Below are 23490 nucleotides of genomic sequence, written 5' to 3' on the forward strand. Positions count from 1 at the left end.
CGTCTTCTTCTTTTTCTTTTTTCTTCCCTAGGTCAAGATGATCAAGAAGGCCTTCGCTTGCTTCTTCATCTTCCTCGGATACCAAGAGAACCTCCCCGTGGGGGAGTGCGGAGGAGAGGTGTTTCAGTCCAGAAGAGGCAGGTAGCCCTGGTGACAGGTCCATGACTCTTGCCCTGTTGTCTTGATCTCTCTTGATAGATGAGGATGGAGAAGAACAAAGCGATGAAAAGTGACGATGACTATGATCTTCTTCTTCTCCTTCCTTATTCTTTTCATTATGATGATGTTTACTACAAGCACAGCAGCAAGCGCATGTGTTATGGTTGAAAGTCTCTTCTCTTTCTTCTTTCATTTCTTTCCCCTTCTTCTTTTTCTCCGAGGCTAAGGAGGTCAAGTGATCTTGAGACAGCGACTCCTTCTTAGAGTCACCATCTTGACTCTTCTCCATCGTCTTCTTCTCATCTTCTTCATCTCCTCCTCCTCCACCACCGATTTGTCTATCCTTCATCTTCTTCTTCGGATGGGCATCCGCATGGACGACGAGGCCTTCCTTTCCCTCCATACTCCTCAAGAAAGCACGGGGAGAAGAGAGAACGGTCGATGCTCCTTGACAAGAGAAAGAAGAAGAGATTTCACCTGTTGTATGAGATGGCATTTCTGCGGAGACACCATGCTTACCTTCTTCAGGATATTCTACAGAGGGGAGATGTGATAGCTTCTTCATGAGAGACGTCCTTCTATTCTTATGGCTACCAGTATATCCTCCCGTCTGATCACCCAGGAAGGTATCACTACGTGACGAAGACTCTCCTTTTCTTCCTTCCACATCCGAACGGGGAAGAGGGAGCTGAAGAGTCCCAGCTGTATGAGAGCTCGTATGACGAGGAGATGAAGAGAGTGACGATACCGGCTTCCCTGTCTGCGATGATGGCATGCAAAACGTCCCTCCCCCATCCTGTGTAGAAGCTAAGGGAGATAACGAAGAAGAAGAAGAGGAGAGTGGTGTAGAAGCAGTCAGATCTGAATGACGTCGGCATCTGGGGGCCCCCTGCTGTGGTGCCACTTCTCTTTGCTGTTGTTGTCTATGGAGAAGATCCTCTTCTCTTCTTTCTCTGCCTTCCTCGGGGTTCTTTCTACCTAATTCTTTCTCTGTACGAGAGCTCCTCCTTGGATGCGAAAGCGCGAAAGATGAAGCTGTTGTCTCATCGCCTCCAGCATGGCTAGTCCGATCATGATGTTCTCCACAAGATGAAAATGAAGAAGAAGAAGAGGAAGAGGAACTCGGACTTCTTTCTCTTGGACAGCATTCACTGTCATCCCCTTCTCCTGCTCTCCTCCCCCTCGATCTCTCTTGCTCCACCTCCATTCTTGTTCTTCCTTCACGTAGACCTTCATCTCGGTCTTCTTCTCGGTCTCCTTCTCGACGACTTGTGCTTCTTCCTACGAATCTATCTTTCTCTTCCTTTTCATGAGGTAACGTATGGCCTTTCGCCTTCTCTCTCTCTTCCCCTTCATTCTTCTTCATATCTTCGTCGTTAAGTCCATCACAAGAGGAGTAGATTTCCTCTTCCTCTTCATGTCTTTTGTGCTTCTTCTCGCACGTGCCAAATGAAGAAGTTGTTCTTCTTGCCGTCGTCTCTCCTCTTCCTACATCCCCCATCTCTATCAACTCTCTCCTCCTCATTTCATTCTCTCCCCCTGCTTCATACACATATGACAGCGACGCTGACGAAGAGCATGGTGCATGGCTACGACAATGAAGACCCCGACTCTGTTCTCCTCTATCAGCCTCATCATGATAGGAGAGACGACGATCTCCAAGATCTCCTTTCTGAGACGACTGATGAGAAGAAAGAAGCCTTCCCTCTTCGAAAACGACAGAAGAAGGAGACAGGGGTCGTTCTTGCTGTGCTTCTTGCTTTGGCGCTTGAACAACTTGAGATGATGATGAAAGAGGAGAGACCCCCCCAGCCCCACGACCAGCCGAAGCAGCCGTCTCTCGATCATGTCTCTCGGGAAGAGAATGCTTCTTGGCTGAGAAGAAAGAAGAAAAAGATCTTTCTTCTTCAACTTCTCCTCTCCTTCCTTCTCCTTCTCCCGCGTTTCTTGTTCTATTCTTTGAGAGAGTCGTATGACTATGACAAGAACGGAAATGTTGGTCTTCTTCTTCGTCTTCAAGTCTGGTGCATGAACCGTCTTTGTGTGTTCTCGAAGAGACGTCTCCTCCTTGGCTTAACGACACATCTCGCCCTTCTCTTCTATCCTCTTCCTCTTCCTCATTATCATCCTCATCATTTCTTTGTCTATGATGAGTTACTGGAGTCGTAGAAGGACAAGTGAGCGGGCGGTTGCGGTTGACATGGCGCGTCTTATGACTAGATCGACTACTACGGCTAGAATTCTGAGGGATCATGAATGTAGCTGCTGTAAGAGGAGGAAAATCCATTTCTTCTTCTTCCTTGGTGGAAGTTGCCATTCCTCTTCTTCCTCTCCCCAAGAGAAACTTCCCTTGGGACTGCCCATGCGGGGCCGCCAACAGCATCATTGCATTGGCCCCATTCCTATTCTTCTTACTCAACTCCTTCTCCTCCCCCTCCTGGTGCTCCTCCTCCTCTTCCTCCTCCTCCTCTTGCTGCCAAGGCTGTAGTCGACGGTCTTCATCGTCATGCCGTTGTTCTTCGGTCCTATAGCTACTAATACTACTACTACTCGAATTCATCTCCTCTACTCCTCTTCTCCCTTCGCCCCCTCCCCCTCCTCTCTTCTTCGTATGACTGCTACTGTTCCCAATGCTGATCGTATTAGTTGCATTGGGGTGATGACTATGAGCATAGTGGGGGGCCCCCGCTCCCCCTCCTCCTTGTCCTCCGCCTCTCTTTCTTCTTCCCCCCCTTTCTCTTTCTGCTTTGTCTCCTCCCCCCGGAGCAAGCTTTGACAAAGAATGGCTAGGATTCACAGGAGAGAAGAGAGGTAGAGCCCCGCCATTGTGTAGATGAGCAGGAGTCTGTTGTGAGAGATCATGATATGCATGGTGATGATGATAAGAAGAAGAAGGAGAATAAGACGATACAAGTTCATTATGATTCTGATAAGAAGATGAAGAGAAACAAGAGGATGCTGCTGAGAGAATCCCGGTATGCCCAGGACTTGAACGTCGCCGTCGTCGCCTTCCCCCCCCTGAAGGGTGTAGTGAAGACGTTGAAGGAGGGTGAGGCCCTAGACCGTAGTTGATAAAGCAGCAAGTCTCATCCGTATTCTTTCGAAGAGACGTCGCTGGAGCACTTGGACTAGAGATGGCTGGACACGCAGGAAGGCTATGATGAAGATGAGGGTGCAGATAGTAGTCTTGAGGGGGCAGGAGAATGTCTTGAGGAGAAAAAGCGTTCGGAAATGGATCTTGACGATGATAAACAGGAGAAGAGGAAGAAGAAGAAGAAGAGGAAGAAGAAGAAGAAGAACAGCCATATCCTATCCCTTCTTGACTCAGTTGAGAATGTACATCATGACAAGAGGACGCAAGATAGAAAGAAGACGACGAAGAGACAGGTTTCTGATAACGATCGACAGAAGAGGAAGAAGATGAAGGCGTATCTAAACTCTTATCACTCCCATGACGACCATCTCCTATCCATATACCATGACGTGAAGCATGAGGATGAGCCGTAACACCCGTAGAAGAAGAAGAAGTCATCTCTCCTTGTCCCCCCCCTTCTCTTGCACTACTCGTTTCTGGTCTTTCATCCTCAACCACATCCATTCCCATCTCTTCCTTACATTCCTTCACAGAAGCTCTTGCGCTGGTCTTACTAGGAAGACCACTAGGAGATTCTCTTTGACTGTGATTCTCAAGAGAAACGCACATTCCCGTCTCTTCAGCAGAAGCAGGAGGAAGAGAAGAAGTTTCTTCCACATGAGAATAAGATTTTGTATGAGGATGACGATCTTTGGAAGAGAACATATCTGGTGGCGAAGAAGGAGTAGTAACCGTGGAACCCTTTTCATTCTTCTTCTCTTTCCTCCTAGATGCATTCTCAAAGGAGGAAGTGTTTTCATGCCCCGGCCCCGCGTTTGAAGATGCAAAAGTAGAAGAGCATGGGAATGCATGACAGGGAGAAGAAGGAAGAGAAGAGAAATGATCTTCAGAAGCCTCTTCATCCTCTTCTTCTGTTATATGACTAGGTATTGATACGAAAGGACAAGAAGGCTGCTGGTGTATGCTTGTTGAAGAATCGCTATTGTGTGCTCGGTGAGAAAGAGGAGAAGGCGAAGGAGGAGGAGGAGGAGGAGCAAGCTGTCCTATGATATGCTCCCGATGAGGGTCTGGTTGAGTGTAAGACTGACTTGTATCTTCTACACTAGCCACCTGAACTGAAGGTGAAGAAGAAGGGATGGTATGGGAGTGTATCTTCTCTCTATTTCTTCTTTCGTACACCCTCCTGTCATGACCCTCCTTTTCACCATGGAGAAACCCGCTGAATCTCTTATCTGTTTGGTCATTCTTCATGTCTTCATAAGTGGGGCGAGCATCACTATATGAGTCTATAGAAGAATGCTGCCGTTCCACACCACCATCTGCCCTGCTAGTGAATGACGCCGGCGTAGAAGGATGAGGTAAAGATGGACTATTAACAGGTACAGGAGGAGGGGAAGGCGACGAGGAAGAAGTCGTCGACGTAGGGGCGTTGGTTTGATACATACAGATAGGAGATGATGATGAAGATAGAGAACCATGTCTATCTTGATGGCTGCCCTTTTCACTAAAGGAAGAACGAGAAGGCAGATGCTGTCCCTCGGCTTCATTTGGCTGAAGGTGAGAGGTATGACTCTTCTTAACAGTTAAGATAACAGGAGGAGGAGCCGAAGGAGCAGAAGAGGCCGATGAAGAAGACGCCGTTGCTAACCCTAATCTCTCTCCTATCATAGGGCACGGAGTCTCCCCTAAGACATCTCCTCCTCTATCAGGAGATATACGAGAAGTGAATGGAGGAGACTGAGATGAACCGTCTGGAAGGACAGAAGACAGCGGCGGCGATGCTTTTGCAGCTCCCCCTGCAGGAGACAAAGAAGGTATCATCAAGGCAAGCACAGATGAACTTTCTGAGAGAGGAGTAGATAGACACTCCTCCTTTGACCTCGGATGTATAAGAGCTATCATCCCTTGGATATCTCTTCCCTGCTCCCTCCATGTTAGCTACACGGTGCTGCATGCAATTCTCATGATGATAACTAAAATCTCCTGGTGTATCTCCACTCGCCGGTGGCAAGAAGCACTCCCTCGTCATATCGTACCTGAGGTAGAAGAAGAATAGACACATCCGGAGAGCGATGGCGCTGCTAGTGATGACGACGACACTGACGACCCTAACGAGGAAGACACGAGATTCTTTTCTTCTCTTCCTTCTTCTCCCTGTGCCTTTCCTCTATAGTTTGCTTGAACGGCTGAACTCATCGAGACCTCCAGTGACACCCCTTGTCCTCCTGCAACTTCACCTGTGTCTCCTGCGGCCGCCGCTAGTCCTTTTTTGAAAGAGGTAGACATGTGGCTAGCTGTCCCCGTGTTAGAAGTGGTAGCGCTACGAGCTGTCACAAGCCCTTCTCCTCCTGAGCCTCCATCTTCCCCAATGAGAGTGCAGTTTCTATTTGTAGACGAAGATAACGATGAGGAGGAAGAGACACCCCCCCCATTAGGGTTGGATGGTGAGGTAAGAGATGGGGGGATCCTATACTGACTCGGAGGTGTACAAGAGGAGAAAGACGAGGAAGGAAGAGGCGACCTCAAAAATAGCATCTGACTGTTCGTCGTATTAGCGCTTGTTAAATCGCAGGGAGGAGAAGGAGAGAGATCTGGTGATGGTGAGGAGGATGGTGGAGTGTATATACCTCTTGAGAGATCTCCAGTGGCCATACTCGATCCATGAGGATAAGAAGCCCAGCCCCCTGTCATATGGAATCCAGTGTTCATAGACGGGAACATACACCGATAGTATGCGAGTGGCTGGTGTAGTAAGACACGACCACTACTTCCTACTGCGGAAGATGAAGAAGATGAAGATGCTTGACGATAGAAATAAGGAAACTGCGTGGCAAAGAGCATCTGTTGAGCCAAATACTGTCGAAGATAGTAGGCTTGAATCTGCTGCTGTTGATGCTGATGTAGGGGTGCTGCCCCTGCAGGGGGGGTCATACGAGGGGGGTTGACATAGTGCTGGTGACTACTATTACTATCACCATGGCTACCGTGACGGGGGGCTAGAGCCTGGTCGAACCTATGGCCTCCTCCCCCTCCATCAAGAAAGATAGGCTGGGACGACGAGGAAGAGGACGGGAAGAAGAAGGCACCTCCTTCACCGCCTCTTACAAGACTATTATTGACACCTGTCGATGAAGAAGAAAGAAGAAGAGCCGAACGCATGTCTGCAAGAGAAGAAGAAGAAGAGGCAGGAGGAGTCTGATTTATCCTATAGAGATGGTGAGAAGAAGATATCGGGACGCCCCCTGCAGCTTGTTGACCTAAGAAAGCCATACCAGTCAAATGACGAAGAAAAGAAGAGGAAGAAGAAAGTAAAGTTGACGAAGAAGAAGTGAAATCTCTTTCTCCTAGATAGATATCCTCTTTAAGACCAGTGACAAGAGGTGGAGGGCTAGAGGGAAGAACATGGGCGCCGTTACTACTACTACTAGGAGTCCTCCCATCCGTACTCCCGGGGAGGTGATGATTTGAAGTGTCTTCTTGAAGAAAATTCGCTTCTCCTTCTCCTTGTCTTGCCTCTGTTGTCGAAGAGAGATTTGCCTGAGGAGTAGGCGTAGTCGTTGTAACTTGAGCTGAAGAAGGCAACGAAGAATAGAGAAGGCCTGAGAGTTGGCGAATGTAGGGAGATGTCATATAAAGGTATGCTGACGTATTAGGAGAAGAAGACGGAATAGAAGAAGAAGAAATGACAGGAGAAGAATGGGTGGGGGGGGATGAAGGAGGTTCTTCCCTGTCCTCTTTCCTTGAAGAAGATAGAGAAGCTTCGGATGGAGAGACCGTGTCACATACATCCGAGGGAGACGATAATTCGTCGGTCCTTGTCTTACTGGTATCACGATGACTGTGGTGAAGGTTATGAGGACTATTTCCCAGAGATGAAGAATCAGCGGGAGAAGGACCCAAGGAAGAAACCTTTTGAGAATTTTCAACTGTATGTACACCTGGGGTAGAATGATCTTGACAACTGTCGTCATCTGTAGACGTCCCAACTGTACGTGGATCAGGGGGAGAAGACGAAGGACAGGAGAAACTTGCCTTGTCTCCAGTAGCCGAGAGAGAAACCATTCCTATCTTCGTCTTACAAATTTCCTGTTGACGAAGCTCTCCACCTGAAGACCGACAAGTAAACGATGTCTCCTCCATCTGATCTGAAGAAGAAAGAAGATTCCCCCTGTCTCCTTGGCACCTACCATTCTCTTCACCTCCTGGTGGATTTTCTCCTGATGAGGATGACGACGGAAAAGCCGAGGCAGCACCTGGTGGCTGACAAGCCGACATGTTAGCTGTCTTTTTTTCTTCTTCTTTATCGATCTGCCTACAACGCTCTTCACCCTCTCCCCCTTCATTAACGCGGACCCTCCCACGAGTTAACCTGTCGTCTATCATATCATCACAAGTTCTACCGCTGCTACTATTACTCCTTGAGCTCTTCTTGTTGCTGTGACACTTGTCTATATTACCGTCGTCATGATCACTCTCCTTAGAAGCACACTGAGGTGTATGTACACTGGAATTCTCTATCGAGTTATACATAGGCTCATGACTGTAGGTATCTGGACCATTGTCAAGACCATTCATCTGCTGTGATGGGGTGCTTGTCTGGGGTCTCTTGAGTTGACTATCCTTCGTAGATCGTAACTCGCTACTTTTCTTAACGACGACCACTGGTCCTTCTTTAACACGTTCATGTGTTTTCCTCTCTCGATTAGCAAGATGACAACGTGTCCTCTCTCCATCCCTATCACCATTCGATCGAGTTCTCTGTGCATTCTTTCCCTCTCCTTCACTCCTTTCATCTCCATTCTCCACAAGGCGTTGCCTACTCTCGAAATCTCTCCTAGCTCCCTCCAAATGACGACTGTCGTGACCTGAAGAAGGACTCCTACTACCTGTTGGCTCTTCAATTGGCAGTAACAGTGTGGCATTTCTGCTGTCTGTACACCCCAACACTTGATCTCCCTTCGTACCTTTTCCCTTCTCCTTCTTCCCTCGAGTTGTTTTATCACCATCTTGGTCCGTTATGATCTTTCTTCTCTCGTGGCAAGTCTTTGGATCCTTCTCATCTCCTCCTCCCTCAGCATGCTTCCTTGCTGTTGTTGTATCTTCCTCTTCTTCCACGTCCTGAGATATCATCATCTCTGTCATCTCGTTACTCACGTGCCCATTCTTCTTCTGCATGCAGTGAGTAAGACTCTTACTCATACGAGGACTGCAACCAATCTCGTCATCTGGCGGTGTATTTCTACTCCTACCACTCCCACCACTCTCGCTTCTACGTTTCATCCCTTCTGAATTCATCGGAGGTGAGACCGAAGAAGGGACTGATAGAGACAGGTTGTGGGTTTGACTAGCTACGGGGGGGGCTGGCGGTGGACGACGTCCGGCCTCTCGAACTGCAGCTACTCGAGCTGCTCGTCTTGCAGCCCGACTTTGGCTAGTAGTAAGGTTATGAGTGGTAGGACTAGGACTGTCAATCTTTTTCCCTCCTGGATTCTGCAGGGGCTGTTTCTTTTGTTCTTGTTGAAGATGATGATGAAGCTCCAGGTGATAAGAAGAAGAACAACTGTTCGAGAGAAGAGGAGGAGGAGAAGAAGCAGACGCTAGATTGAGAGTCTGGATTATCAGTGAATACGGTTCTCCTCCTTCACCAGAATGATGATGATGAGGAGCAGGGGGAAAACCGTTCCCGCCTGCTCCCAGTGTCCCTGACGGAGGCGTAGACATTGAAGGACCCTTGGGAAGCTGATAGCCGTGCGTGGGTCTTGAGGGTTTGGACGCAGAAGGAGCAGAAGGGTGATAATGATGAGGGGGGGGGGAAGAGGAAGGCAGACCTAGAAAGACGGATGTATCTAACTGGGACACTTCAGGACGGGTATGACTATTATTGTTGTCTTGGAAATAGTTTGAATGGCTGATGGGAGGTGCAGGCGTTTTCGGAACAGACAAAGAAGAAGGGAGATAACAAGGATGAGTAGAAAGACCTGTACCTTCATTCGAATGGTTTTCTTCACCTCCTCCTCTCCCTGTGTCTATACAGTTGGTGGCATTTGCCTGGGAAGACACGAGAGCGATCGATGGATGGTGCCCTTGGCCTTGTTGCTGTTGTTCAACTCCCGCCGTCTTTCGCCTTATAGGGGTAGTCGTAGTTGAGGTGTCATGACTCCTACCAGTACTGTGACGATGGTGCTGTGGATGCTGATGCACAGGATCACTATGACTATTACTACAACTACTGGTATCCCCCCGTGGATGGTTTGGAACAGCAGAAAAAGAAGTCGTTGAAGAAGATGAGGAAGGGCTATGAGGAGAAAGAAGAAGAGACTGAGAAGAGGCTGTTGGAGCCACTGTCTCTCTTCCTCCTCCATTGAACTGCTCCGAGGTGGGGGGGCTACGTGGATGACTATGGGTATAGTCACCTCCTACTGGTGTTAAAAAAGAGAAAGGTACCGGGGAGGAAGAAGGAGACGATGAAGAAGAAGAACCCGTTGTTGCCACATATGAAGCTACAGGAGGAAGAGATGTAGTATGACTGCTTCCTCCCGGGGGATGAAAGAAAGTAGGTGAGACATACCCAGGAGACAAAACGGCTCCTGCACCTGGATGAAGATGATTAGAGCGCTGATGAGAAGACGAAGAAGAAGGAGGAGGATAAAGATAAGCGCGCTGTAAATGTTGCCTCAAGAGAAGCTGCTGATGCTGCCAGGCTAAAGCATTCATGAGAGCTGGATCAGGGGGGGGGGAGCTGGAGATGCCGTGGAAAGAAACGACGAAGAAGGAGGAGGAGAACAAGGAGGAGCAGGTGTCCATACACCCGAAAATGCAGCAGGTGCTGGAGTTGGGACAGAAGCAGGAGGAGGAATAAGACCGGAATGATTCAAAGTCGAACTCGTAGATGAAGAAGAAGATTGTCTCTCAACAGGATCCTGTGTGTGAGAATGTTCTTGATCAGGAGGACGAGACACCGACTCCGATGAAGGTAAAGAGGATACCTGACTAAGACTTGTCTGGAGAGGAGGAGGAGGAGGAGGAGGATTACGGGGAGATGGAACAAGAGGAATAGCCACCGTAGTAGAGGTAGTATCATGGCTTGTGTCTGTCTGAGGATGATTAGGAAGAGTCGGAGTATGATCAAGAACATGATGATGATGGTAGATAGACTTCTCTCCCCCTTCTCTTTTATTTCCTTCTCCTAGGGCCTCTCTATTCACCGTAGACGAAAATGAAGATGAGAGAGGATGGACAGAAGAAAGATTTGATGCTGGAGAAGATTTTGAAGTGAGAGATGGTGGCGAAGAAGGGTGGGGGAATGTATTCATGGAATCTCGAACAGCCAACTGCTGAGACGATGGATCGAGGAGACTCCCCTGGGGGGCTATGCAGGTCGAAGAAAGCGCTGCTACCCGATCACCACCTTCCTGGAGAGCCGCACCTCCTTCTCCTCCTTCTCCTCCTAAAAAGGGAAGAGGAGATATGTGGAGAAAATTTTGAGGAAGAACAACACCTGCGCCAGAGGTAAATGTCGATGGTGTCTGGGGTGATGAAGATGACTGAGTAGGAGCGGAATAGTAGTAATACTGAGGAGAAGAAGATAACGGTAAAGCTCCTGAAGATGGAGGAGGGGGAGATACACCCCATGCAGGATTACAACCTGAAGAAGACAACAGAAGATTATAAGAAGAAGAAGAAGAAGGCGAAGGGCTAGGATGAGAATAAGAAGAGGCAGAAGATTGTGAGGATGAAGCCCCTTGTCCTCCTTCCTCTTCCCCCCCCCTCCACATGTGAGGATTCATACGATGGCCTTCATGTATTAACAAATATCTCCAATAGAATAGCTGCCTCTCCTGCCATTCGCCGTATGCCCGCCGAATCATCATCTCTGTAGCTTTCTCCCCTATCCCTCTCTCTCCTTCTCCTTCTCTTTCTCCTCCTTGTCGTCGGCGTCCAGCTTCTCGGCCTCCTCCTCCGGGGGCAGTAGGGAGAGTCTCGGTCAAAACCCCGCGACCTTCCCTATGATGACTCGCCCCACCTCCCCCTTCTCCTACAAGAATTGCCTCACTACGAGGAGAGACGGATACACTACTTGACGGAAACGGTTGAGATAGTAAAAGAGAAGAAGAAGAAGAAGAAATCGTCTGCTGGTGACCAGCCTCTTTTCTCCCGGTACTTTGGCTTTGTCGGGAGAAATTCTCCGGTGATTTTGAAGAAGTGCCCCTCCTAGGGAGAGTCTTCTTATTTGCCTCTGTCTTATCTAAGAGCATCATCTTCTTCTCCTCTCTATCTCTGAGACTCTTGTCGACTCCTCTGTCTTCTTCTTTCTCTTCGGGTGTCTCTTCAGCAACCCCAAGACGTTCGGTGGCAACAGGAGGAATCGCCCCGTGAGATTCTACCTCTTCTTCAAGAGTAGAACCCTTGCTGCTCTTCTTATCTTTCATCGTCGTCGCCAGTCTCTCTTCAAAAGCAGGAGAGCCAGGGGAATTGATAAGAAGAGTCTTCTTCAAATCTACCGCGTTTGTCTCCTGACTATACTGAGACGTAGAAACGACACCTTCTTCGCTTAACTGCATGTGGGCTTGGTGACTTTCTCTATCTTCTTTCTCTTGTGCTTGTAAGGAATTCGAAGATGTGTTCATTTCCTTTCTTTCATCTATGTCTTTCTTTGTCTTCTTCTGTTGTGAATGATGCTGAGGTGCTTCTTTCTTCTTCAGTGGAATGCTTCTGTCTTCATCTTCTTCGTGGATAACGACAGCATGCGGGGGGGTCGTACCTCCCACTTCGTCATGAATATGATCCATCATCAACCCCCTAATCTTTCCTTCCTCGTTTGATCCGCCGTGTCCCTCTTCTGGATCTTCTGATCCTAAGAGAACATTGTTCTTGTTCTTCTCTAAAGAAGAAGAAGAAGAAAATCTTTCCTCATCTTCACCATCATAGGTGAGAGACGAAGGCACCATCCCTACGGTAGTCGTGATAGCATGAGAATGTGAAGCATGCTCACTACTTAAATCATGGCGAAGAGATGATACAGAAGAATCTCTCAATAAGGGAGATCTGACCTTCAATACAGGCTTCTTCTCTTCTTCTTTCTGGGAAGAAGATATATCAGGAGGTGTATGGACACCTGTACATCTATGAGGAGGTATGGGATTATCGTCGCTTTCTTGATGATGAGGCATCCGCGGGGTCTCCCCCCGCCCCGGCCTATCTCTCTGACCTTCTTCACCATTCTCTTTCTCAACACTCTGATAACGAACATCTTCTCTTCTATTAACCATCGCCCCGCTCTGACTATCTTTTCTTTCACAGGAACTTCTTCTACGACGACTATGAACGAGGCCTTCTCCTTCACAGCCTACACAAACTGCTTCATCTGTTATCCCTGTATAAGACGCTGAGACGCCATCGACATCCTCTACAAGTGATGACGAGGAGGAGGAAGAAGAAAAAGAAGAAGACGAGAAAAATGATCCTCTTCGTCGACTCCTATGAGTGTGTTGTGCCTCGACAATAACGTCATCTTCAAAAGCTTCGTCGGGAGGCTCAGCTGCGACAACTGGAGAAGGACAAGAGAGAAGCGGAAGAACTTGAGAGAGCGACGAATACGAACAACATGAAGGGGGAGGAGAAGGAAAAGAAGGAGTAGGAGGGGGAGGAGGAATAGAAGAAGAGGAACAACAACAGGAACAAGAAGAAGAGGAGGAAGGTATTGAAGTATCTCTACGTGACAATGAGTGAGGAGTATTGAGAGTTGTCGTTCTAGTAGTTAGACTGTCTGCTGGGGGAACGGGCAAGGACAGAGAAGACGAAGAAACCACATCAGAATGGAGGACTAAGACGCAACGTGAAGTTACCTTTGTCTGAACCTCCGCTGGTACTGATGAGGATAACGACGAAGAAGAAGTAGACTCAACAGAACAAGGAGGAGGAGGAGAAGAAGAATGAAGAGGACAACATTCAGACGACGAGGAAGGAGACGGATAGCAGAAAGACGTTGATGATGATGATGAGGATAGAGGGAAAGAAGAGATAGGGAGAGGAAGTTGTTGAGGCAGAAGTGGCGGAGGGGAATAAGATGTTGGCACAGGTACAAAATCAGGTGTAGGTACAGATGGGGGATGAAGTCTTTGACTTAGATGAGGATGAGGATGGAACTTATGGGGGTGACCGAAAGAATGAGAACCAGAGGGAAAAGGAAGAAAAGACGGAGGAGGAAGAAGATGAGAATCAACTATTAACTGATTGAAAAGTGAAGAATGATGATGTAGACCACGACTCTTACACGTCGTCTTCTTCGCGTCGGCATTCGCATTTCCAACTTCTTCTTCATCTTGATCATGGACATCTCGACTTTCTTTCCTGTCTTCTTGTCTCTCTTCTCCCTCATCTCCCCCACAGCTATCCCTTCTCTTGACATGTGCTGGAGGAGTCCTCACAGGAGATACTCGCTCTTCACGACTATTACTACTACGACTTCTTCTTTCTCTTCTCTTCTCGTCTTCTGTTCTATAGGTCTTATACAGAGGTGGTATAAGAGGGAGAACGACAGAAGGATTGAGAGCTTTCTCCTTTTCCTCTTCGTCTCTCTCCTCGGAATCTCCAACTAAGAAAGAATGATCTCTAACGTAATGGTGATGATGATATCCTTCTCGCCTCCCATCTCCAGACCCGCCTCCCCCACACGTGTCTAGACACCGTAGACAGGGTGAGTATTTAGCGAAAGAATGAGAACGAAGAGGAGGTAACTTAACAGGCTTGACTTCCTCTTCTTGTTGAGTAGGTGACGAAAAAGAGGCGACAAAAGAAGAAGAAGAACAACAAGAAGAGGTATTAGGGTGGTGGTCGCTCTCATTGCCTGCATAACGTTCTATGTCTCTTGTCAAAGAGTGTGATACAAGAGACATGCCTTTATCAGCTGACGATGATGATGAAGATCCCGAGACACGATTTTGACTATACGAACAACTTGTGCTTCGTTCTGCAATCTTCGTCTTTATGTTTTTCCTAGTCTCTTTTTCTCCCTTGAAAGGATAGCAAACACTTTTCTTCTCCACTGAGGAACAGTGTATCTGAGATGCCTCATGCTTTCTGTGTAGAGAGCCTTCTCTCTTACCAGAAGACGAATCATCTCTCATTCTTTGTTTGTCCTTCTCTTCTTCGAAGCAGGAGTTGGTCCTCTCTTGTTTCGCATCTCTTATCATCGTGTACGTACCCTCACTCCTCCGGGAAAATGAAAGAGATTCTTTCTCCTCTAATAAGCCTGTCTTCCGATCACCATGATCTTCATGATACGAGAGGGGACAGCACACCCCCACCCCCTTTCCCAAGACTTCTTCTTTGTCTTTCTCTTCTTCTTGTTCTTCTTCCCCTCGCCCTCTATGTACTACTACTAATCCTTTATCTTCCTTGAGAGTATCACCATCAACACTATCATCATCTGCACCCCCTCTTATTTCTGATGGGGATCGAAGCCGAATCACACGCTCTTTTTCATCTGAAGATCTTCTTCTGTCCCGGTCCTTCCCTCCTTTGACTTCTTCATCCCCGCCCACGGCTGCTATAGTGGTGTGATTGACAGGTTTACTTCCTACTCGGTTCTCATCATCATCATCGTTAGTATGACTTCTTCTCTTCTCATGCATTGCTTCTCCGTCCTTGAACTTACGATTCTCTTGGGTCTTTCGGGAGGACAAGCACGGCCCCGAGGGCTCTGATTTTGACGAAGAAAAGGATGAAGAAGAAGAAGAAGAAGAATCAATTAAGACGAAAACAGGAGGAGAAAAAGACGAAGAAGAAGAAGAAGAGACTCCTGGACCAGGAGAGGAGGCATTTCTCCCTTCTTTCGGCTCTGCTTTCTGAAGAAGAAAAGAAGAAAAGTAAGATAGGGGAAACACAGCAGCACCGAGGTAGAGGTTCAAGTTGGGACGAAAGGAAAGCGGCGACCTCCACCCTGCTCCATAGCTTGGATTGTTGTGTTGAAGAAGTGCATTCTTGATGTCTTTGACTTGATCTCCCCCTCTTCCTTTTTCTCTTCCTTTGCCTATCTCTATGATATGCTCTGTCACGGCAGGAGAAGCTACAGATGAAGACGCCATATATGAAGATGGTGGAGTCGACTTCAAGTCTTCGTCGTCTTTACCTGGATGTGCATGCGTTTGCTCCTTGGCAAGAGACGAAGAAATCCTTCCTGTCTTCCCGCTAGACTGTCTAGAGTTATCACAGAGGTCACTATAGACAGATGAAGAGGTAGGAGCGAGGGGAAGCATGAGATTATCCGTTACGGATTGACAACGAAAGAGACCCATTGTTTTATCTCCTGTCCAGATCTGTCTTATCCCTTTGCCGTTCGAAGTGTCAACGAGTCTGCCTAGGATAGCTTGACGGAGGGGGGGAGGATAATGATAAGAAGAAGAAGAGGGTGAGAAAATCTCATCATCTTCTTGACCATGGCGACAGGGATGACAGTGAGACTTCCTTTCTGACAAGAGCTTGTTTTCCTCTCCACCTACTCCTCCTTCTCTTTGTCTCTTGTCTTCTTCAACATCTTCTATAGACCGAGACCCTTCCAATGCATCACTTGATTTAGCCGAAGCAGAGGAAGAGAAAGACTGACCTGATAGAAGTTCTTCTCTCTTTCCCCTGGCGACTGTCAGTTCATCACTTCCTATAGCTGAAGAAGAGGTAGGGGGAGTGGCTGAGACGTCGACCATACCTGGTGTAGTACGATGAGTGAGAGGTCCTTTCACAGAAAACAGATCTAAAGCAAGAAGAGATGGAGAGGGAGTCAATTTCAAGTCGACTATACGTATTAGAACAATACAAAAGAGAAGCTCATCAATCATAACATCTATCCTCGCATTCCTCTTGAACTCCTCAGGAGGAAGAGCAGACAGCTGAGCTTGTTCGGAAGTACACAACGGCAAAGCGCATGTCTCCCCCCCGTCATCTGCCCCGCTGATGTCTCCTTCTTCTTGTGAATGTGTCTCACCTGCTTGTTCTTTTCTTCCTGCTGTAAACGCACCTTCTTTCTCTTCATTCTCTTCTGTCTCAAAAGAAGAAGCCGAAGAGGAAGAAGAAGAAGAAGGAGTATGATGCTGAGGTGTACAGACACCTGGTATGCCACAGCATGGGTTTCTGTGTGTATGAGATGAAGAACACCTAGAAGGCGTTGTTCGTCTCTCCGCTTTCGGAGAGATGTCTTGTCTTGAAACAACCTTCGAAGACGAGAAGAGAGAGGCAGTAGGAGACATATCATCGTAGCTACAACAGCCAAGAGACGAACTCTTGGATGAAGAAGTTTCCCGATGATTCTTCCCCTTCAGTTCTTTCTTCTTCTCTTTGGTATTCTCCTGTTCTTCATCACTACATGAGCTTTCATTGACTTGTCTCTCCGATCCCCCGTACACCTGTTCCTGATCTCGACCTGTCTCTTTTCCTCCCTCTGTATAGCCTTCTCTGCTCTCTACCGCAGTGAGGCGAGCGAAAACACCTCCGCAAGAACTTAAAGGAACCCAACAGCAATGCTTCTTTGAACTCTTTCTCGAGGTTGCTCGTCCTTCTCGGATATCATCATCTAGCCATCCTTTACTCCCCTCTTTCTCTTCTTCTTCTACCACTTGCCCATTGTGACCAGCAGCGTTGCCTTCTTGTTCTTCTTCTCCCCCCCGATGCAAGGACAACATGTCTTGAAGATCTGGCTGAGAACCTCTTCGTATCTTCTTCTTTTTCTGCTTCTTTGAATTCGGACTCTTCATGGAGATGTGCTCACGATGGAATTGTATGGTGTAATGGCGAATCATACGTCGAGCTTCATGAGGATCTATAAAGAATGTCTGCACATTCTGTACCTCATCAGCTGCCGCAGAGCTTTGCGCAAGAAGAGAAAGAATCGACCCATCGCTCCGGCGACCTGATCTAGGGACATCTTTATCCTCTCCCTGACATATAACAGCCCTCCTTCCCGCATTCATCTTGCTCACCTTTTGACAGATGTTCGAAGAGCCTTCCCCCCCCGTACTCCTGCTGCTATTGCCATTACAGGAGTCAGCCTCTCTCTTACAGTCTCGAGAAGCGTCCTCTTCTTCTTCAGGGGATGAGCCGTCATAAGACGACGATGTCTTTGTCGCAGTCGACGAAACATCCTCGACACTGGATCGGCATGGGGGCGATCTCCCCTTATTATGACAAATCCCACCGGGGAGTTGTGAAGAATCCACCCCAGGAAAAGGGGAGCAGCAGCTACTCCCTTCACACCTGTTTGTTGTACTTCCTCCTTCAGATCCACGCATGTGATTCGGAGTGGATGTCTCAGGTAACTTCTTCCCTTTCTCTGCAAGTTTTCTACTATCCCCCTGTGAGGTTGTCCTTGCTGCTAAACTCTCAGGGGAAGAGCACAAGGAAGAGTTGTCTTCTCTAGCAAGACACCCTAAGAAAGCTTCAAGGCTAATGAGCTTGGAAGAACCGTGCGCAACTTCACGAGGATCAGATCCCTCGATTCTTGCAGAAGAAGAATGAGAGGATGATTCGACAGGTGCTGTGGATGATGGAAGACGTTGTGAAGAACAAAGGGGATGGTGGGCAGTGACGGGTATAGAATGTTGATCTACATCGTCAAGCGTCCCTCGAGGACATGATTTGACTATTGATTCGTAGGTTTCCTCTCCTTCTCTTTCTCCCCCTACTCCCGGGGCATGCATTTCGTTCGAGACAGAAGAGATGTGTATCTCATCATCGCCACCGCCACCATGATCATGAGCCGAAACTCTTTTAACATGTTCCGGTGTCGTAGAAATTTCTCCGTAAGCCTTAGGGGGAGACGGCCGTCGAGGACATCGCGAGGATGTTCTTCGACGAGGTTTAAACCTCAAGAAGAGAAGTTGAGAGGGTAATCCTGATGTTTGAAGTGTACGTACACCTTCCTCTAGACGAGAGAAAGCTTCAGAACAAGAACAGCATGAAGCCTCTGTTACCGCGTCATCAACACCAGCAACCCCCCCGATATCTCGACGCTGCGGACTGGTCAGAAAACCGTTTCTTGAAGACTTTGAGTCTACTATCAAACATGTCTTTTTCTTCTTTCCTTCATCATGATCATCCTCACCCTGATCTTCTACTTCTCTTTCTCCTGTCTCTGCCTTCCCCCCCACATTAGTGGTCTTAACACCATCATCACGATCAACAGATTGCTCTTCTCCAGATAGACAAGGATACTCTCTCCCTTCTGCCCTCCCAGCTGTAGAGGCCCGGCCTGCTTCTTCTTGAACTCTTGAAGAGTGTTCGTCCCCCTGTTCCTTTCCGTTCTCTCGAGGTTCATGTTGCCTTGACGCACTCACGTCCTTCGAAGAGGTGTCTCCAAGAGTACAGTGACATCTGAAAGAAAGAAGTTTACGAATCTTATTGAAACTGCCACTAGGAACAAGAAACTGCTGAGGCCGAGTCAGGCAGATACGAGGCTCAGCACCAAGTGTAACCGGTCCTATAACAGAAGGGAGACTAGTCTCGCCCTTATCATGTCTTTCACCTTGATCTGCCGCCTCCTGTCTACCAGAGAAGATATCATGACGATATTGATCAAAGTGATCATATTGTGATTGACCGCAGGAAGGTAGACACCGTGTCTTGTTCTTCTGATGACGTGATACTGAGTCTGGTAGATCGTCTGATGCTATGCATCCCCCATCCCCTTCTCTACAGCTGTAGATAGTCCTTCGGTCGTGCACATGTCTCTTCCCGGTAACGGGGGATAATACACGCGGAAGACCTTCACACCCCTCAATATGAGTCTCCGTCAGTTTCACTTTACTAGGGGAGAGACACGGGAACTTCCCCGGAGAAGAAGCCTGCTTCTTACAGCACGCTTCTTCCTCATCATTGCAGTCTGCCGGATGAAAAGAATACGAAGACGGACAAGCTTCACCTGCACGTAAAGAAACAACGGTAGAAGAATGCACCGTGCGGCTCGGTGGGGAGACGGTCGCCGCTTTCTCTCCCTTGTGGTTACGAGGAGACACTAAGGACCGCCGACTGCTTCCTTCATGTTGTCCGGATGAAGAATCTCTCAAGCATTTTTCGAAGTCGCCCCCCCCGTCCGGGGTAATGCCAATATCAGCAGCGCTTGCGAATGTCTTATTAGAAAGAGACGTCGTCTGGTCGTTTCCGTGCGATGATAAGAACGGCTCTCCTCCCTCCTCCACCCAGGGAGTGTTCGAGATCGGCCTGCCATGTCCTTCTTCCCCTCGAAAGACGAATCTTTCTCGACTAGAATGATGAAAAACAAGATCTGAAACAGAAACCCGCCAGGTAACAGCTTGCAATGCACGACAACATGAGCCGGCATATACAGCTGCTACTGCGCTGGGGGTCACTCTAAAGCCTTTCGCTTTGCGATATGAGGACCTCTGCTGAATCAACGGAGGAAGAGAAAGAACATCCAACGGTGGGCTGCTCGCCACAAGAGGGGACGAAGAGAAAGAAGAGGAGAAAGAAGGCCCCCCTGGTTGCGACATCAGCTATTAGGCTAGCTAGCTAGCTATCTCCCTTCAGCCAAGCCTACTGTTACTACGACTATGGATCGCGGTGATCTGGAACAAAAGAGAAATGTAGCAGGGTCTTGACTGAGCTCTTTTGATGAGGCTGTCGGACCATCCTCTAAACACGGGGAAGGGATACTTCATGCTCTGTCGTACATGTACGGACACCGATTCTCAGCTCTAAAAACTGAACCTCTACAATTCTATATCTGCATTTCGTACAAAGTGTCTGGTTAGCTGGGAGAATGATGATGAAGACGAAGGGGGGGGGAGCAGGCGGAGCAGTAAGAAGAGTATGTAGAGGAGGAAGACCCACGCATCAATGTAGGGATACATGTGACATACGGGCACAGTGTAACGGTCGTCGGTCTTTCTCAGCAGAACACACCGTGACATCTCCTCTACTACTAGAGTAACACTCCCCAACGAAAGAAAACAAAAGCTAAACACACATAAAAGGAAGGGCTTACTGGGATGGCCGCGATGATGGCATGCGGACTCACAAGAGACTACGGACCGAAAGGGCTTGCTAGCTTCCCCCGAAACCGGAACAAGCTTAGATGACTTCCCTTCTATGCGAAACCGACACCCACAAACAGTAATGTAACTCTTCGAGAGCATCAAGGCGTTTACTTGACCATAACTGTTCGTGCTTCTCTAGCTTAACCGGGTTTTGTTTTGCAAGGAATCTGCGCTGCAAAGGACAAAAAACTGCGGCCCCTGTTCTTTAATTCTGCGTAGCAAGACGGGACGTTACTTGCACTTAGTGCATGCTCTCTTAGAGCTATTGAGAGAGAGACGGCTGTCCGCCAACCCGAGGGAGATATTAGACGGATCGAAGGGAAGGTAGGAGAGAGATTCACTTGTGAAGAAAAAGGGGAGTGCTGAAATTCTCCCAGGAGAAAGGCGAAGCGGTGATAGTTCCGAAACGAAAGGGGTACGGGATCTACGGAAAGCCGGAAGGGCGCAATACCTGCGCCACCCAATGACAGAGGGACAAAGATCGAAGACGGACTGAGTGACGAACAACTGTACGGCAGCACTTCAACCGGAAACTATCCCTAGATGAGGGCCGAGAAGACCTCTGTCACCCTGCTGTAGTAGGAATGTGACGAGAACAGCTGCCTGGTATGCTCGGTCCGGAAAGGAACTCGTCCTCTTTCTTATGCCTCCTAACCAACAAGTTGGCTGAGAGAAACAAAAAAAGCTAGTGCGAATCATCGGTCCACTGCAACTGACACATGCACGCTGTGAAGAACGCCCTTATGAATTTAAACATATCCTCGTTGAACGCTTGTCACGTGTGCCGGAAACCATTCAGATCGTGTAACAACAGCCCTACGACCCACTGGACAAAGTGGGCTTGGTCACAGGCGTGAGCGTGAAGAATTCATCCCGGCTCCTCCAGCGTGCGCGCGCTACCGCACGAAAATAAAGCATGCGGAATGGACTGCCGGGAACGAGTGAGCAAAGGCAAAAAAGGCTTTTCACAAGCAAATTGGCGATGATCGCAGAGCGCGCCCGACAAGGTGAACTGGAGGGAGATGGAACCACGGGCACGTAGTCGAAGTGACCTGGGAAAGACGCAACACAGTGGACTCCGGGGAAGAGCCGTCGCTCTTATCGAAGTGAAAAAAGACGAAGTGGAGAGAACAGGCTACCGGGGGCGAACGAGAAGAAGAAATTCCCCTTGTCGGCGTCCCAGACGATGTGGAAGCTAAAACGGTATGGGCGGGTCCTACCTCGCACGCTCTATGGCATTTTTTCGCAGCTTGTTCTCGAAAGGCCAACCACAAATGGTACAGTGATACAAACGAGGTCTCACAGACAAGAAAAAAATGTCGAGGATCTCAACACATCCAAGATGCAAGAACTACACAGCCCCAGCGCTTCGGCACACGAGCTCTGGTAACAGTCACTGGTGTGGTGAGGGGGGGGGGGACGAGCCTCTCAGACCGAGCTCTGAAGGTTACAATATTGTTTGTAACGTGCTAGACATATGAGCTTCAGTGTAAGAAAACAAACAAGGAGACACGACGCCAGAACGGCTACGCCCGCCACAACCATGCGGTCACGGATGGGAGAAAAAGACTGCATTTTAGCGATGCCATTCGCTTCACCTGCCCCGCCCCCGGTGAAAGCAACAACCACTTCGCGCAAACGCTGGTTCTTTGCCGCGTAGCCCACTAGCATTCCAACTGTGGTCTAGGGGGTCGTTACGAAAGAATTATGGAGACAAGGAGATGACAGCACTCGGAAACTTCCATAGCAGTCTTGAAGTTGCATACCAGTTCTCTCAAGGTAGCAAGTGGAACTGGAATAAGACGAACGATCAACGCGCACATCGCTCCAGTCAGGGAGCCCCCCTACTCCGCTAGCCCTCTCCGAATTCGCCCCGTATCCGGAAGACCGACAACATAAGATGTATCTACGTTGCGTTCCAAGAAAAGTCTCCTACCTGTGGCAAAACCCGCCTTAATAAGCTCAGGTCCGATGGTCATCGCGCCGAGGGGTATGCTTTTTATAGGCACTCTCAGGCGTCGTCGCTCAATTTGAATGAGAGGACCAAAGAAGCAGTAGTTTGCTCCACGTGAAAGGCTACAAGAGTATCCTCTCTCCCAAACGAAGTCCGATATATTCTTGTTTTTTTCGACAGAGGAATCAATCTACTGTATGCTCTGAAGCTGCGAACACAAGAAACGATCCAGTAGGCACCTGGCTTGTTGGTGTCGGGCGCACTGTCCATCTTACCGGGGCTTCTGCAGAGACTGAAAATGCAAGGTCTTAACGCAGGGTGTTGCTTCCGCCACCACAAGAGTAGAGTGACGCTTTTACTAACGGCGCTGAAGCCAAGCCAGTCTTCCCGGTCCAAAGGTGACTCACGTGAAGTCTCTCTCATCGGCCGAAGTATTGTAGCTCCGCCGGCATCAGGCAGCCAGGAACCGGGCGATCGGCAATCACACGAGAGACCAGACTGCTGACGAGCCTGGTGGATGCGGGGTGCCGGGGCACTTCCCTTTCACTGTAACTTCCGCCAGCTGATACGATCGGCAGTATCTTGTCTACAACCAGCCGTCATAGAAGGAGCGATCAGCGTCTAACCCTGAAAGCACGTTACTGCTGACACTCTCGATCGATGTGGGACGCGGTACCTTCCCACAGTAACTTTCGCCGGTCGATTGGACCAGACGTTATGGCGTCCATCAGAAGATAGCGGTGCTTCTGTGAGGTCCGAACACTGCAGCTTGCACACATCAGTGCAGCTCTACTTCCATAGCAGAGTCTATACACGCCCGACACAGATGCAGGACTGGAGCAAAAAGGCTCACATCAACTCTGCTTAGCGTTCTCTACGTCGAGTACCACCGGAATTAACCCTCTCCCGAATGTGATGAGCTGCTGGAGAGGCGTGTTGCTGTCAGGAGACTGGAGAAGTCGGAAGGCCTTCTTGCTGACAAAGAACCATGTGGCGGTATGGAGATCGCAACCCTTCGTATCTGTCCACTTTTTCATCACGTGGCCCTCGCAGAGGCCGCGGGGCCAGGGTGACAAATTGATTTTGCTGGTCTTTTCTGGGTATATCTGCGCGGTTGTGGCACTTCCATACTACGAGAAAGCTGGCAGCCGTGAGAGCAACCAGGTTCGTCTACCTGACTCCACTTGGTGCTGGCGAAACAGTCCATAAACCAAAACAGGGATGCACACATGCGCTAGAGC

General features: G+C 48.7%; 1 protein-coding gene across 1 annotated transcript; it reads right to left on the minus strand.

Annotated features, from left to right (window-relative positions):
- Positions 1–82: 82 nt before the first annotated feature.
- Positions 83–21692, minus strand: CSUI_000987 (uncharacterized protein; the record flags this gene model as incomplete). The annotated part of the gene is made up of 4 exons (XM_068061193.1): positions 20244–21692; positions 10016–19684; positions 5290–9992; positions 83–5049 (listed from the first exon to the last, which is right to left on the minus strand). Coding segments are annotated over exons 1-4 (19362 nt in total), but the record flags the coding sequence as incomplete, so codon positions are not given.
- Positions 21693–23490: the final 1798 nt, after the last annotated feature.

Source organism: Cystoisospora suis (genome assembly GCF_002600585.1).
Source record: "Cystoisospora suis strain Wien I chromosome Unknown contig_391, whole genome shotgun sequence".
Lineage (NCBI taxonomy): Eukaryota > Apicomplexa > Conoidasida > Eucoccidiorida > Sarcocystidae > Cystoisospora > Cystoisospora suis.